The sequence below is a fragment of the Xiphophorus hellerii genome, chromosome 9 (assembly GCF_003331165.1).
Source record: "Xiphophorus hellerii strain 12219 chromosome 9, Xiphophorus_hellerii-4.1, whole genome shotgun sequence".
Classification (NCBI taxonomy): domain Eukaryota; kingdom Metazoa; phylum Chordata; class Actinopteri; order Cyprinodontiformes; family Poeciliidae; genus Xiphophorus; species Xiphophorus hellerii.
In genome coordinates, this window is record NC_045680.1 from 13,841,415 (window position 1) to 13,855,531 (window position 14,117).

General features: G+C 38.9%; 2 protein-coding genes across 2 annotated transcripts; both read left to right on the forward strand.

The window, feature by feature from the left end:
• Positions 1-154: 154 nt before the first annotated feature.
• Positions 155-1,798, forward strand: lsm7 (LSM7 homolog, U6 small nuclear RNA and mRNA degradation associated). Its single transcript, XM_032571045.1, has 4 exons — positions 155-229; positions 477-567; positions 651-722; positions 1,436-1,798. Exons 1-4 carry the CDS (start codon positions 224-226, stop codon positions 1,576-1,578), a joined length of 312 nt encoding a protein of 103 aa, XP_032426936.1. The 5' UTR covers positions 155-223; the 3' UTR covers positions 1,579-1,798.
• A 2,906-nt stretch (positions 1,799-4,704) lies between these two features.
• tmprss9 (transmembrane serine protease 9) lies at positions 4,705-13,802 on the forward strand. Its single transcript, XM_032572293.1, has 12 exons — positions 4,705-4,819; positions 5,509-5,658; positions 6,974-7,087; positions 7,214-7,379; positions 7,462-7,736; positions 8,010-8,152; positions 8,719-9,004; positions 9,089-9,202; positions 9,279-9,447; positions 9,535-9,800; positions 10,885-11,021; positions 12,399-13,802. Exons 1-12 carry the CDS (start codon positions 4,705-4,707, stop codon positions 12,558-12,560), a joined length of 2,097 nt encoding a protein of 698 aa, XP_032428184.1. The 3' UTR covers positions 12,561-13,802.
• Positions 13,803-14,117: the final 315 nt, after the last annotated feature.

Below are 14,117 nucleotides of genomic sequence, written 5' to 3' on the forward strand. Positions count from 1 at the left end.
TCAAGTCTGAGGAAACATGTTCTATTTTTTATTGTTCAATAGAGATATTAAAATAAAGTAAACGTTTTAAATTAAAACTGCACGTAAAGTATACACGCTTAGACATGAGTACGGATTTATTTCTTTGCGTACGCTTCTCATGACGTCACCCATTGACGTTGAGCGATTTGATTGGTCTTACGTTCCCGGAGTCATGATTTAACTTCCGTGTCACGGAGCTAACATGGCGGTGAGTTCGTTGCACGTTTGCTTTCGTTCTAACATTTATTTAATCTGTCAGATTATAAAACATTATCGGATTTTTTGCTAACCTGGAAGCGTGTTGAGATGAAGAACGGGTTTTCCAGTGTAATTATACAGCTGCTTTGTTTACATTTATGATTACCTCTGTTAGAAAGCTAAGCTCATGCTAATACATTCTAACTGTAAGCGTTTTGTGATTTAAAAACAACATAGCCAAACTTTGGTTTCTGCAGGACAAAGAGAAGAAGAAGAAGGAAAGCATCTTCGACTTGTCTAAATACATCGACAAGACAATTCGTGTGAAGTTCCAAGGAGGAAGAGAGGGTAGGTGGCTTATATGTGCAGATGAGCTAAAGGTATTCAGTCAGGTTTTAAATACACTGAGTGTTGCCTCTTTTGTTTCTCAGCCAGCGGCGTTCTGAAAGGGTTTGATCCACTGCTAAACCTGGTGCTGGACGGCACGATCGAGTATATGCGAGGCAAGTAGACAAGTTTTAAGGCTTTAAAGCTACATGAGAGGAGTTTAAATAACCAGAGGACTGCTGGCACTTCATCTCTTGCTCAGCCCAACATTACTTTGTATTCAGTTCTGCATCCAGGGCAAAAAAAAAGTCGCTGATATACAGCCATTGTAAAAAGGAAGAGCTCCCTTTTTCAAAGTTTTATGCATACACATATATTGGGTTTTGCTAAATGGAGAATCCATGTGATGTGTGTTTTTCTTTGATTGTTTTGCTGTGAAAATAGTTAAGTGTTGTCAGAAGGTTTTGGTGTAAGGCACGCGATTTGTGGTTATGAATAAAGAGGGCAACAAAGTTCCTAACCAGAAAAAATGTCCGTATTTAAAAGTCAAATTTATTTTTAAGATAATACAAAGAAAAATTCAGGTCTGCAAATATTTGTCTACAAGTTAGGTTTATTTTATTTTATTTTTTGGACAGGATTGACCATTGCTGTTCCTGGAGAAACGAGTTAATTATATCAGATCTCCTTATGCAAAAATTGTTTTTGTCTTTATTTGCTTACTTCTATGCAAAAGGAATCTCCTTGAAAGGCCAAAAACCTTTTAAAATCTGATCTTTGTCATAAAGCTCTTTTAATGCACACCCTTAATACAAAGTTGAACACAGAACTACTTGTCTGGCTGCAATCTGATTTTTGTAGTCTGAACTTGGTGTGAATCTGTGTGTAGATCCAGATGACCAGCTGAAGCTGACAGAAGACACCCGGCAGTTGGGGCTGGTGGTCTGCAGAGGAACCTCCGTAGTGCTGATCTGTCCTCAGGATGGCATGGAGGCCATACCAAACCCCTTCATACAGCAGCAGGATGGCTAACTCTTTCGTTAGCTGCTTAGTGGCACATATTTGATCTTTTTTGTTTGTTCATGTTTTCATTCTTTCTTTCTTTTTTTTTAACCCATTACAGGACAGTTCTAGTTCATAAAACAAACCTGTTGACTTAAGTTAAAAATCTACCACAAAATGAATCAAATGCACTTCACCTCTACTTTTTATGTAGTGTGCAAATGTTGCAAAGTTTTGTTTGTAAAGACCCCAAAAGTCTGGGAAGTGTTGACGTGACAATTTTATTTTATCTGTAGTATCTTTTATAATTCTTTGTTTTTGATAAGAAAATAAAGTGGAAAATCTAATTTTGCTGGGTGTTATAAGTCACTTTTTCTGTACATATTTACCAGAAAAGCAAGGCTCTGGCATGAGTAGTTGTTTGTACACATGCATCTTAAACACAGTGATATATTTCAAGTGGTAACTGTTCATTTTAAGGATAAAAGGTTACAGCTAAGATGTTAGTCTACTTAAAGTACATGCATGTGCAACCTGGTCTTTGGTGCTCTTGCATTAATTACTGGGTCGAGGCTCTGTAACATGGAACCTATGGTTTCTTTAATAGCTGCCTTTGGCTCATCTGCATCACTTAATCTCTATAGGTTTAAAGTCAGTGGGGACAGGTGCACAGTCCCAAAGGAAAACGTTTATCGGGATTCATTAGTACACTGAAGCATAAAGTAAATACATTTTTCCCGGTAGATGTCTTAATAGGCTTTGGAGCCATGTTTTCCTGTTTCAAATTTAATTTAATCTGAAAAGAGGACTTTAGAAAACTGAACCATAGTCATTTCATTTTAATCATTAGTCCAAGAAAGACCCGTCTCTGATTAAGGAGTAGTTTGACGTGGGGAACACAACAGCCAAAGCCCATCTCACAGTTAAGTTTGTGTGGGTTTCACTCTTAAAACACCCACTCCTTATGTCTCTCCTCCAAACTTGAATAGACTTTGTTTCATATGTTTGAAGACTACAGTAATCCTTTTTGCAAATTGAAATTGTGTAATTGATCTATGTAATATACAAGTCTGTTTGATTTGCGTTACTTAAATGAATTTATTGAAATGTACCTGTGGTGGTTCCCAGAAGCGGTGAGCTCAGTGACCTGTCAACAGACCACTGAGTTCACCTTTTCATGCAGTAACAGAAGAATTTAATGATGATCTTTAGAGGGGAGTTTCTGTGTTTGAAGATAAGCCATTCAAGCTTGTCCACACACAAAGACACATTTGTGGTATTAGCCGCTTTAAGACAGAATCACTTTAAGGAGGGGCAAGAGATTAGGTAGCAATGCTTATTTTTGGATTGTTCCTTTGAAGATAACATTGGTATGGATGTCTTAGTGAATAAGATGAGGGTTTTTTTTCTAAAAGAGGAGCCTCGGTTTGAATGGAATTTGTACTGCTAACAGAAGCTGTATTCCTCTGCAAGTCTCTGATGGGTTTTCAGGAGCTATGAATAAAAATGGTGGAATAAAAAGGCCAAATTCCTTCGGGCTTTGCTCCTCCTCTGCTGCTCAGTCACTGTGTCAATAGAGCACAAGCTGCTCTGTTGGAGGAAGGCAAGGAGCTATACTAAATACCTGCTTTTTGTTATTTACCACATTATAGAGCGCCCACTAAACGCTCTTTAGTGGGCATTTTAAATTTTCCTCCAAACTATGGGAGATCACAGGTGACAGGAGGAACCGCTGTGTACACCTGGGTGGGACCAAACAGGATCAGGACAGATGGACAGAGAGCTGAGCAGGGATTTCTGAGGCTGAATTGAACCTGTTAGAGTAAACAGAAACGGTGAGTTTCCTGAGGTATAAGGACCTGACCCAGCCCCAGCTCGGGGGCAACAAATAGCGGACCTGCTTGGCCCAATTCCCCCTTGTCCTCCGTCTGTGTCTCTGTTCCTGAGAGAACTGTGGGTCATCTTTGTCTTCGCCTCGCAGAATAATGACAGAAGAAAGAGGTGAGTGCGGCTGCTGCAGGCAGCAGAAAGTCCTGGCTGTTTTTATTGTTGCTCAAGGTGATCCTCATTCAGTCAATGAGCGTAGAAAGACATCATTCAGGAAAAAAACAGTTTTGGAACATCTGGTCCATTTATTGGTGAACATCATGGCCTCTGTGGTATTCTTTACTCAGCCCTCAGCCTGCACTTCTTAGTGGTTTGTTCTCAAGAGATTTCCTGTTTTTCAATCAGTCGTTTCAAAAAGATGTTTAAGAATTAAGCTTCAAGTTTCAGATTATTCTCTGTTTATTTGAAAGGCGCACATTGCAATTTAAAATCTAACCTTTTTATCAAACAAAATAAAGCTCTAGTTTTTGATTTGAAATGCTTTTCCTACTGGGTGGGGTTTAATTAAACTTTTTTCCTTCATTCCTTCCTTCATTCCTTCACCCTACAAATTCTTGGCAAAACCTTTGAAGCTAGGTCTGATTAAATGAAGAATGTAAATACTCACATATTCTTAAATAAATGTCTGGACTTTGAGTAGGCTATTCTAACTCATGAATATGCTTTGATCTAAACCAGTGTTTCTGAACCCACTGTCTTTCATGTTTAAGAGCCTCAGCATGCATCTAGTGCTGCTGAAGTCTGCTAATCAATCCTTTATTTAAGTCAGGTGTGTTGCAGGAAGGAAACTTCCAAAGACCAGGGTTGAGAAACATTGATCTTAACCGGTTCATTGTTGCTTTGGCTGCATGTTAAGGGTTATTATCCTGCTGGAAGGTGGGCCTATACTCCAGTCATGACTCTTTTGCTGCCTCCTATAAATTTTCTTTCAGGATTACCTTGTATTTAGTCCCCTCTTTTATTCCCATCAACTTTGTCCACCTTCATCTTGTGTACTGATCTAAAGCATCCCCATAGCATGATGCTACTAACACCATGTGTTATTGTGAGGATGGTGTGTTCAGGCGGAAATGCAGCATCAACTAAACAGCATTAAACATGTAGGTCACAAAGTTCCGTTTTGTCTCATCTGCGTCTTGGCTGCTGATGGAAATCTCTTCTAGTCTGGTTTATTTTACTGTGATTCTGTTTTATCCTTAGACTCGGTTCACTCTATGCACCCATCACTGTGAAGACAGTTGAATGTGAGGCTGGAGCTGGGAGTCCAAGATGGACATCAGTAAGGATGGCAGTGGACACTCCAACACTGGCTGTCATAAAGGCATTGTTGCAGTCTGCATCATCCTTTTCCTTATCGTTGGCATCTTTGCAGGCCTCGCTATTGGTGAGTCACAAGAGTTTTTATAGTTATATTAATTACAAAACATGGTGGTTGTTTTTTTTTTTGTTCCTTTGACACCAGTTATATAGTTGTAAAAAAAAAATTGAATTCCCCATTAAGGGGCCAGTACTATGTTATACAACAGCAAGTTATAATGTTATTTCCTCTTCAAAAGCATACCTGGAAAGTTGCTTTGATTCTTTCATGCATGTATGAGAAATCATTGAGTCTCCTGTGGCAGCCATTCAGGGCTGCAGCAAATGCTTGTTTTCACAAACCGCCACCTTTTCCAAGCCAAGCTTCTGCCTCACAGAGCCCCCTCCCCATCCACTTCCCCTTTCAGCTCCTTCAGACTAGTGGCAGCTGCAATTAGCAAACACCTTGTGGAACTACGCATCAGCTGAGCTCATCATGTGAACTACTCATTGCAAATGTAGTCGTGCCCTAATTTATAACTACAAGAAGTTGGTTTTATTTCACAGAACATTGTTAAAGTTCCCATCTTTTCTTTAGAAACGCATGCAGGTTGTTGTGGGGTGTCCTATTTTTCTTTTTTTTTTTTGACATGACTTTATAATGATGACTTTGTGCATCCAAATATGTAAAGTCTTTTAATGGTGATAAGAATCTGCTGTTTCCTATGCTTCTTTTGTTTTAATTGAAAGCTAACATTTCCCCTCTTTCGCTGGCAGCATACCTGCTGGAGGAACCGCATGATTTCTTGGAAACCGTGGAGCTGAAGGGACTCAAGTACAGTCCTGATCTGGAGGATGGAAACTCTGGTTTCTCTATAATACTTTCCTCAGCTTTAAAGTCCAAAGTGAGGGCTGAAATATCATATGGTACAATCTGAAACATTTATGCAGAAGGATAATATTGTAATTTATTTTGCTATTTCAGGTTAAAGATATCTTCACTGCCTCATTGATATCAAAACATTATTATGGCTGCAGCATTATTGCGTTTGGGTAAGTAAAAAAGGTAGTTTAACCAAGAGAAACTGTCTAAGATAACACACTGAAGTGTGCTTACTCTTTTACAGTAGCATACATGGTGATGTGATGGCAACATTAAGACTGTTCTTCAGGGTATCCAAAATCCAGCAGTATTCAGAAAACTTTGTTCAAGACCTGCTGAGCGCAGGGCTCAGCTCGGTGTTGCATGGGAAACCACTAGAGGTGCCTGGGTTTGGACAGATCAGCGCTATTGTCTTATTGGGTAACTATCATCTTGATGATGATGATAATGAGCAAGTGAGAGAAATAGGGATATCAGAGCTAAATGTTTAATTTCCAACAGGAGCCAGTGGGAAGTCGTTTTATGTAATTGGAGATGAGATGATAGGTGAGTTATTACGTTTTTTTGTTTTTCTAGCTTCAAAATCTCTGAATTTTTGAAATATTCTGTTTTAATTTATGTTGAAGATTTTTTATTTAATCCAAAAACTTGGATTTAAAATACATTAAGTCTGTGGTGCCTGTATAAGCTTCATTCATACCAATTTAACTTTTTACATTTTGTCATGGGACACAACCACAAACCTTCATAATTTTGGAAGGATTTTATGTGATAAAGGACCCGGTGTACAGTTATGAAGTGGAAGTGAAATGATACAGAAAAAACTCAGAAAAGTTACATCAGTTAACAGACAGGAAAATGAAGATCCTATGGTGAAGAAGTTTAAGTCAGAGTAATGTTCATTGCCTGGCACAACTGTAACACTAAATTGACAGTCTGGTAAAAGAATGGGCTCAGATTTACATCTGTAGATGTGGAAAGTTGTTATACACCAGTCCCATAAAGCCTGCAGCTGTAACTGCAGCATAAGTCTGTACTATGAAGTATTGATTCTGGAAGGCTGAATGCAAATGAACTCCTCACTTTCTTAGATTCTTATGTGCATACTTTTTGGAAAACCATTCATAATATTTACTCCTTTAAACCCTGATTAAAAACATTTGATTTTGTGGTTGTAACAAAATAAAATGTGAAAAAGATCAAGAGATATGAATACTTTAACAATATGAATACCTTAACAGGCAACTTCTTCTGCTTCTTCTCTTACAATTTCAGGATTCCTTTTAAAATATTTTATTGCCCAAAGTCACTCTCTCCCACCCTCATCTAATTCCCTTCTCTTGCATGTGGGATTTTCAGCAAGGTGTCCAGAAAATGCTTACACTTGTGAAAACGGGGAATGTATTGCCAAAAAAAACCCCGCGTGTGACTTCATCCCCGACTGTGCAGATGCATCTGATGAGGCTCGCTGTGGTAAGCAGCTTCAGAGTACAAGTGTTTGCTACACTCAATGTCAATATCAAGCAGACACAGTTTGCAGAAAACCCAGCACACATTACAAATACAGATCTCCTCTGTATTGATGTTGATCCTGAACAGACTGCGGCTTACGCCCGGCAATGGGGAGTCGGATAGTTGGTGGTGAGGACGCCCGCCAAGGCGAGCTGCCCTGGCAGGTCAGTCTGAGGTACCACTGGAGGCACACATGTGGAGCCTCCATCATCAATGAGCGCTGGATCATCAGTGCAGCACACTGCTTTGAAGGGTATTTTACTTGTATGTGATTATTTATTTTATATTTATCCATCTTGAACATTTTCCAAGGCTTGTATCTTTTCTCATTTCAGTGCCAACAATCCCAGTGAATGGACAGCACTGGTTGGAGCCAAGCTGGCCAACGGCATAGAGGCCGAGTCAAAAACTATTAACATCAAGTCGATAATTGTCAATCCTGAATACGAACCCATGACCAGCAACAACGATGTGACTGTCCTGGAGCTGGAGACGCCCCTCACCTTCAACTCCTACATCCAGCCTGTCTGCATTCCCCCTCCGTCCCACGTCTTTGAGCCCGGTCAGAGCTGCATTGTGTCTGGGTGGGGCGCTCTGCAGCAGTTTAGCAGTGAGTTTGCGCATGCAAACACTTTATTCCATCAAATCCATAATTTAAAACAGAACACAACTAACATTAATATTAGATTTATGTTTATAGCAACATGTTGTCCTAAATATTGCCTTGTGACATCAGTGTTCCTTCAATAAGTATTGTTTTTTTTGGCCTGCATTTATTTCTCCCATGCACACACTAATTAAAAATAGAAGCTTATTTGCAAATTCTCTATGACTTTACCAAGTCACGTATTGATTTGCACTGTGTTCTTCTTCTGTTGTTCAGCACATGTCCCTAACACGCTGCAGAAAGCGTTGGTTAAGATCATAGACTCCAAGGCGTGCAATCAGTCATCTGTGTACAGAGGTGCTATTACTCACAAAATGATGTGTGCTGGATTCCTGCAGGGGAAGGTGGACTCCTGTCAGGTCAGTGGAAGCTCACATAAGGTGGAGTTTATAATTTTCAAATTTTGTCCTGCAGCATTTATTGGAGATCTCTTATGTCAAAGGTGATTCATTCCTAAAATAAATCCTATGGGGCGTGCCGTGGTGGTGTAGGGGTTAGCGCGACCCATATTTGGAGGCCTTCAGTCCTCGACGTGGCTGTCGCGGGTTCGACTCCCGGACCCGACGATATTTGCCACATGTCTTCCCCCCTCTCCTTCCCCGTTTCCTGTCATATAAGGGACACTAGAGCCCACAAAAGACCCCCTGGAGGGGAAAAATAAAAAATAAAAATAAATAAATAAATAAATCCTATGGGTAGAGTTGTTGTGATTATCTGCTATCTTAATAAGGACAAGTTTTATAGGAAATTGTCCTGTATAAGAACACTGTGGCTAATAACTACAGAGGCTAACAATGGCTATTAGCCTCTGTAAAGAAAACGTTATAAGATTCAGGAATTTTAATTTAAGATTTTGTGGCTTAGTTAGACAAACTTCTGGCAGGATTCCTTCAGTTAAACCCATGTCCATGTGTCTGACCTGCAGGGTGACTCTGGAGGGCCCCTTGTGTGCGAGGGCGGACCCGGGAGGTTCTTTCTGGCCGGGGTGGTGAGCTGGGGTGTGGGTTGTGCCCAGGTCAACAGGCCTGGAGTTTATGCCCGCGTCACCAAGCTCAGAAACTTTATTTTAAAATACACAGATCCAGCTTTGGTCAATGACCAAGTAAAGCCTGGTCCAACAATACCAGCCCCATTGACCAGTAAGTCCTCTGGGAGCCTCCCAGTGCCTCAGAGCATGGCAATGGATGAACCTGCTGGAGTCCCTCAACCTGGTAATGTGGCCGTCAAAACTGGGAATTTATTTCTTATTACAAATAACCCCATGCCCATGACATTAATACTGTTATGTATTCCAGCCACAAACTGCAGTGAGAACTTCCAATGTGGCTCCAGTTTGTGCATCAGTAAAGTCAACCCGGAGTGTGACAGAATCCCCGACTGCCCCAATGAAGCCGACGAGAAAAACTGTGGTAATGTTTATGGGCTTAAAACACAGTGAATGTTGGGTTTCGACAACTTGGTACTTGAGCTGTGTCTTTGCTCCAGACTGTGGTGTTCGTCCTGCGCTGGGCGTTCAGCGGATCATAGGTGGAGTCACGGCTCGGCGGGGAGAGTGGCCGTGGACTGGCAGTCTGCAGTACCAGAAACAACATCGCTGTGGCACCACGCTCATTCACAAGAAGTGGTTACTGACTGCTGCACACTGTTTTAACAGGTACAAATATCTCCAATAAAATAAACATGTTTTAATCATAATAACATGCCTCAACTTACAGTTTTATTACATGGTTTTCATCCATAGTGATTCTAGCCCCACTGAGTGGGCTGTAAGCCTCGGGTCTGTGCTGCGGTCTGGGTTAGGCGCGTTGGTTATTCCCATACAGAGAGTGATCATCCACCCAGCTTTCAATGGCACCAACATGGACCATGATGTGGCTCTGGTGGAGCTGGCAGTCCCGGCCCCGGTGTCCTACACCATCCAGCTGGTGTGTCTTCCCTCGCCGGCGCATCTCTTCCTGGAGAACTCAGAGTGCTACATCACAGGCTGGGGATCCATGAAGGAAGGAGGTGAGAGTCACACAAAACTTTTTTATGTTACATGTTTTTGATAACCAAACAAATTTTAATATAAAATAATTCCTGCATATCCATAAAAATTATTATTTTTACTATTATCCGAAAAGAAAATCAATCTAAACCAAACTGACCCTATGTCAAAAGGTAATTCCCACATTAAAATTATACCTGGTAATGCCACCTTTAACACCGAAAACTATCCTCAAGAGTTTGAAATAATCAGCAATGACTATCAACATTGCTGATTAGGTGTTTGAAGCACCTCAGCACAATTTAAGGTTACGTATGTCCAAATTATATATATTATGATAAATATTGTGGTTATGTATGATTTTTAGAGGTAATCTCACCTTAAGTAGGTATTACTAAGCATATGAAATTTTGTCACAATAATCATTAAAACCGGAAATAATTTCACTCATGTTCCATTTGATGAATTGGATAAAACGTTTGAATATTTTGCTAATTTTTATTATTAAATATTAGTGGCATTTTCACCCTTTTTATTAAATATCTGAATCAAAAGTTTAATGTTTCTAAAATTTCATGAACTGAAACAAAAGAGTAATTTTTTTTTAATGTTTTCTTTACACTTCCCTAGGAGTGCTGAAAAACTTCTATATTTTTTTTACATTGAAAAAACAACAGTTGTTCCCCAGATTCAGTAAATTAGAATATTATTGAATAATGCATTATATGAACTAATTAAACACGATTGAATGTTTGAAAGCCATTAATTTGGTTAATTACTTTCCACACAATTAACAAAAGCATATCATTTAAAATTAAAATATTACATAAAACCAATAAAAAGGAAAAACATTTTTAATACAGACAGATAGCCTTAATAAAGGTTGTCAATTCTCAAAAGACACTTTTAATCTGACAAATGAGCCTCACCAGAACACACCTCCTAATTTATTGAATATGACTGTGTATAAAACACTTTTCACAATGTATTTCTTTATGAAATTTCTATTCATTATTCTACAAAATACCATTATATTTGCTACATTGAAGTTTTTGTACCATTTTTTAATAATATTGATGCATTAAGGATAATTACTTCCCCCAGGCTCTCTGACCAACCTGCTGCAGAAAGCTGCCGTGAACATCATTGATCAGGAAGACTGTCAGCTGTCATATGGCAACGTGCTGACTCCCAGCATGATGTGTGCCGGATTCATGGCGGGAGGACGGGACACCTGCCTGGTAAGAAACACCATGCAATATCATTTTAAAAAGAAACATATCTGTGCCTGTTTTTATGCCAAGCTTCTGGGTGGTCCACTCTTGGCAGTTTGTGGGCAGTAACAGGAAGCTCTGAGGGGTTCTGGAAAGTTGGGCCATTTTTTAAACAGTGGTTGAGTAGTTCAGTGAGAGCAAAGTGAAGCTCTCCCTTCATACCTTAAAGGTTTCTAGGACTGTGGAAACCCAAATATGGCAGAATGAAGTCGCAAGACATTAGAGAAGAAAGAAGAATGTGGTAAAAGTTGACTTTTTTGAATTATCTTAGGCACATCTAACCTTGTTTAATTGTCCTTTGATAAAAACAAAAAAACAAAAAGACTAAGGCAGGAATGTTTCCTGCCTTAGTCAAAGCACCTGGTCACATAATTTCATTTTTAATTATGTTATGTTAATTAAACAGCTCTGGAAAAAATTGAGATGACTTAAAATGATCAGGGTTTCTCTGATTTTACTCCCTATAGATATATGTTTGAGTAAAATGAACATTGTTCTTTTATTCTATAAACTACTGACAACATGTATCTGAAATTCCAAGAAAAAATTTAGTATTTATTTGCAGAAAATGAAAAATGGTCAAAATAAGGAAAAAGATGCAGCTCTTTCAGGCCTCAAATAATGCAAAGAAGACAAGTTCATAATCATTTAGAAACAACAATACTAATGTTTTAGTTCAAGAAGAGTTCAGAAATCAATATTTGGTGGAATAACTGAGGTTTTCAATGGGGGTTCAGTGCAGCGGTCTCGTAATTTTTTTCCAGAGCTGTATTTTTGATATTATTTTATTCTTGCTCAAAAATTAACTAAACCTGTATGTTTTTTTTACTAAAACCAAAAAAATAGTGTACATTTTTAGAAAAAATTATTTGTACCTATAGTAGATGGAGCTGAGGCAAAAAAGAAGTTTCAGGTATTTGCTTTTTTAAAACATAGAAAAAAATAATAGTTGATTGCTTTCTATTTCTTTGGTTTTAGAGTTTGCTTTAATCTCTCTCCAAAAAACATTTTTGCTGTATTTTATCAACTTTAAATAAAGGGTGACTCAAAGTCTGGTTTGATCAAATGTTAAAGGATATTTAGTTTAAAATGAAAACAAAAGCTAAAAATGTGGTTACTAAAAACATATACTTCTTGTATATATATTTTTCAAGTGAAAAAAAATAGAATTTAAAATGTTAACAAAATTTATATTGCTCTAGTTTTTCCAAATGTCCATTATATCACCTGTAAGTTGCAGTCAGGTGCCATAAATAGCCCAAAGTTCCCCTTTTATTTGCCAGAGACCTAAAAATGAGGCCATTTGTATTTTGGTTTAAATAACCAAACTCTTGATGTTTTCAGGGGGATTCTGGTGGGCCGTTGACGTGCCGCCATCACTCTGGCCCGTGGTTTATCGCTGGTGTGACCAGCTGGGGACACGGATGTGGACGAACTGGTTTTCCAGGGGTTTATACTCGGGTGACCTCTGTCAGGAAATGGATATCAACACACCTACCTTTTTGATGAGGGAGGAAAAAAACTGTCTGTAGAGAAAAACTTGTGGAAACAGAGGATTTTACTGGTACTTCTTCTCCACATTCCCATACTGTACAAGGACTAAAGTCATGCCAAAAGCCAGATAAACATTCCCTCATTTAACAAAACCCTGACCTATGTGTCATTGGTGCTGTTTGCAACACTGTGCAATAGCCTAACCTGGACCATTCAACATGTACTGATGAAACAATCATCAGCTATGGGTAACTCACTACCAACAGTTGCATGATTAAAATTATTTATTACACTTATTTATTTTCCTGGTAGGTATGAATACTGGTAAGGGTGCTGTTTCTTTTATTTTTATACCGTCTGAGAGTACACTGACCAGCCTCAGCATTAAAAACCACTGATCAGCATGGATCTGCTTATTGCAGTGCTGCATGATGCTGGCGATCCCTGCATCCTGACATTTATAGGGATGTTCTGAATTCCTGCAAAGTTGCACCTTTCTACACAATATTAATGTCTCAGGTATGGCACAAAAAACAATTTTATATGGCCTCCAAATTTGGATTGCAACCTGATTGTGCAACAATGGGATGTGCAGTAATATTATAGTTCTTACTCATTTCTTAAATATGATTGCCTCTGTACCTCATCTTTAGAGGTAATTTATTTTTTAAAAAAAGGTTGGATTTTTAAAGTTTTCAGTGAGATTAAGATGCTACAGGCTTTTTACTCATCTATCCCAGCTAAGCTAGCAAATTTATCTGAGGTTGTTAGAAAGATCTGGGGTGCACAAACATTCAGCTGGTGTTCAATGCTGTTGATAAACTGTGTACTGTTCTTATAGGTTCATTTATTTTTCTTTAGAAATTCAATGTCATATTTTTAAGACAAGATGGGTTTTCTTGGGAAAGTGTGTGTAAAATCTACTTAGACTAACTTGAGCTTTATAAATGAAACTTGTAGTGTTCTTTCAATCATACTTGATGAGACACACAGAGAAGTTTCTGATTAACCAGATTTATTCTTTTTTTTTTTCAATTAAAATAATTTCTTTTTGCACACAATTCCTCTGCAGTCGGTGCTTACAGGCTTCTCTCACTCAAACTATGCAGGTGGGTTGTACTTCCCTGTATGCCTGAGCAGCTACACACACAGAGCTGAGAACAGTGCTGTATCCTGACTGTGTGAAGCAGAGCCCGGCTGAAACAAGCCCACCACTGTGGAAGGGCAGCAGCTAGAGTAACACATAGGAAACATGTCAGACAAAACAGTTTTGTTCTTCAGCTGTAGCTTGATATAGGCTGGATGGAGGGCTGTGAATGTCAGTTGTGAGACTTTAAAGTTACAGTTAATGTTGCCAACAGGACCACATTATGTTTATTATAATTAGGTAAAAAGTTTTGCTTGTTTATGTTTTGGCTCAGAGCCCCAGTGGCATTCTGAGACAGGATTCCAGGTGAAATCCTCTCCACCTGCAGGCTGAAGGAGTTAGCAAGCTTTATCCAATAACATTAACACATCAACTGTCAGCCAACTTAGTCTAAGCCAGATTTGTGAGCGTCTGAGGAGGAT

Bases quoted from the DNA above. Each gene is read 5' to 3' on its own strand.
- lsm7 (XM_032571045.1), top strand. The intron at 568-650 runs GTAGGTGGCTTA...TTTGTTTCTCAG, and splicing joins GTTCCAAGGAGGAAGAGAGG to CCAGCGGCGTTCTGAAAGGG. The intron at 723-1,435 runs GCAAGTAGACAA...ATCTGTGTGTAG, and splicing joins CACGATCGAGTATATGCGAG to ATCCAGATGACCAGCTGAAG.
- tmprss9 (XM_032572293.1), top strand. From the start codon at position 4,705: ATGGACATCAGTAAGGATGGCAGTGGACACTCCAACACTGGCTGTCAT. The intron at 9,203-9,278 runs GTAATGTTTATG...TCTTTGCTCCAG, and splicing joins AGCCGACGAGAAAAACTGTG to ACTGTGGTGTTCGTCCTGCG. The intron at 9,801-10,884 runs GTGAGAGTCACA...TACTTCCCCCAG, and splicing joins GGGATCCATGAAGGAAGGAG to GCTCTCTGACCAACCTGCTG.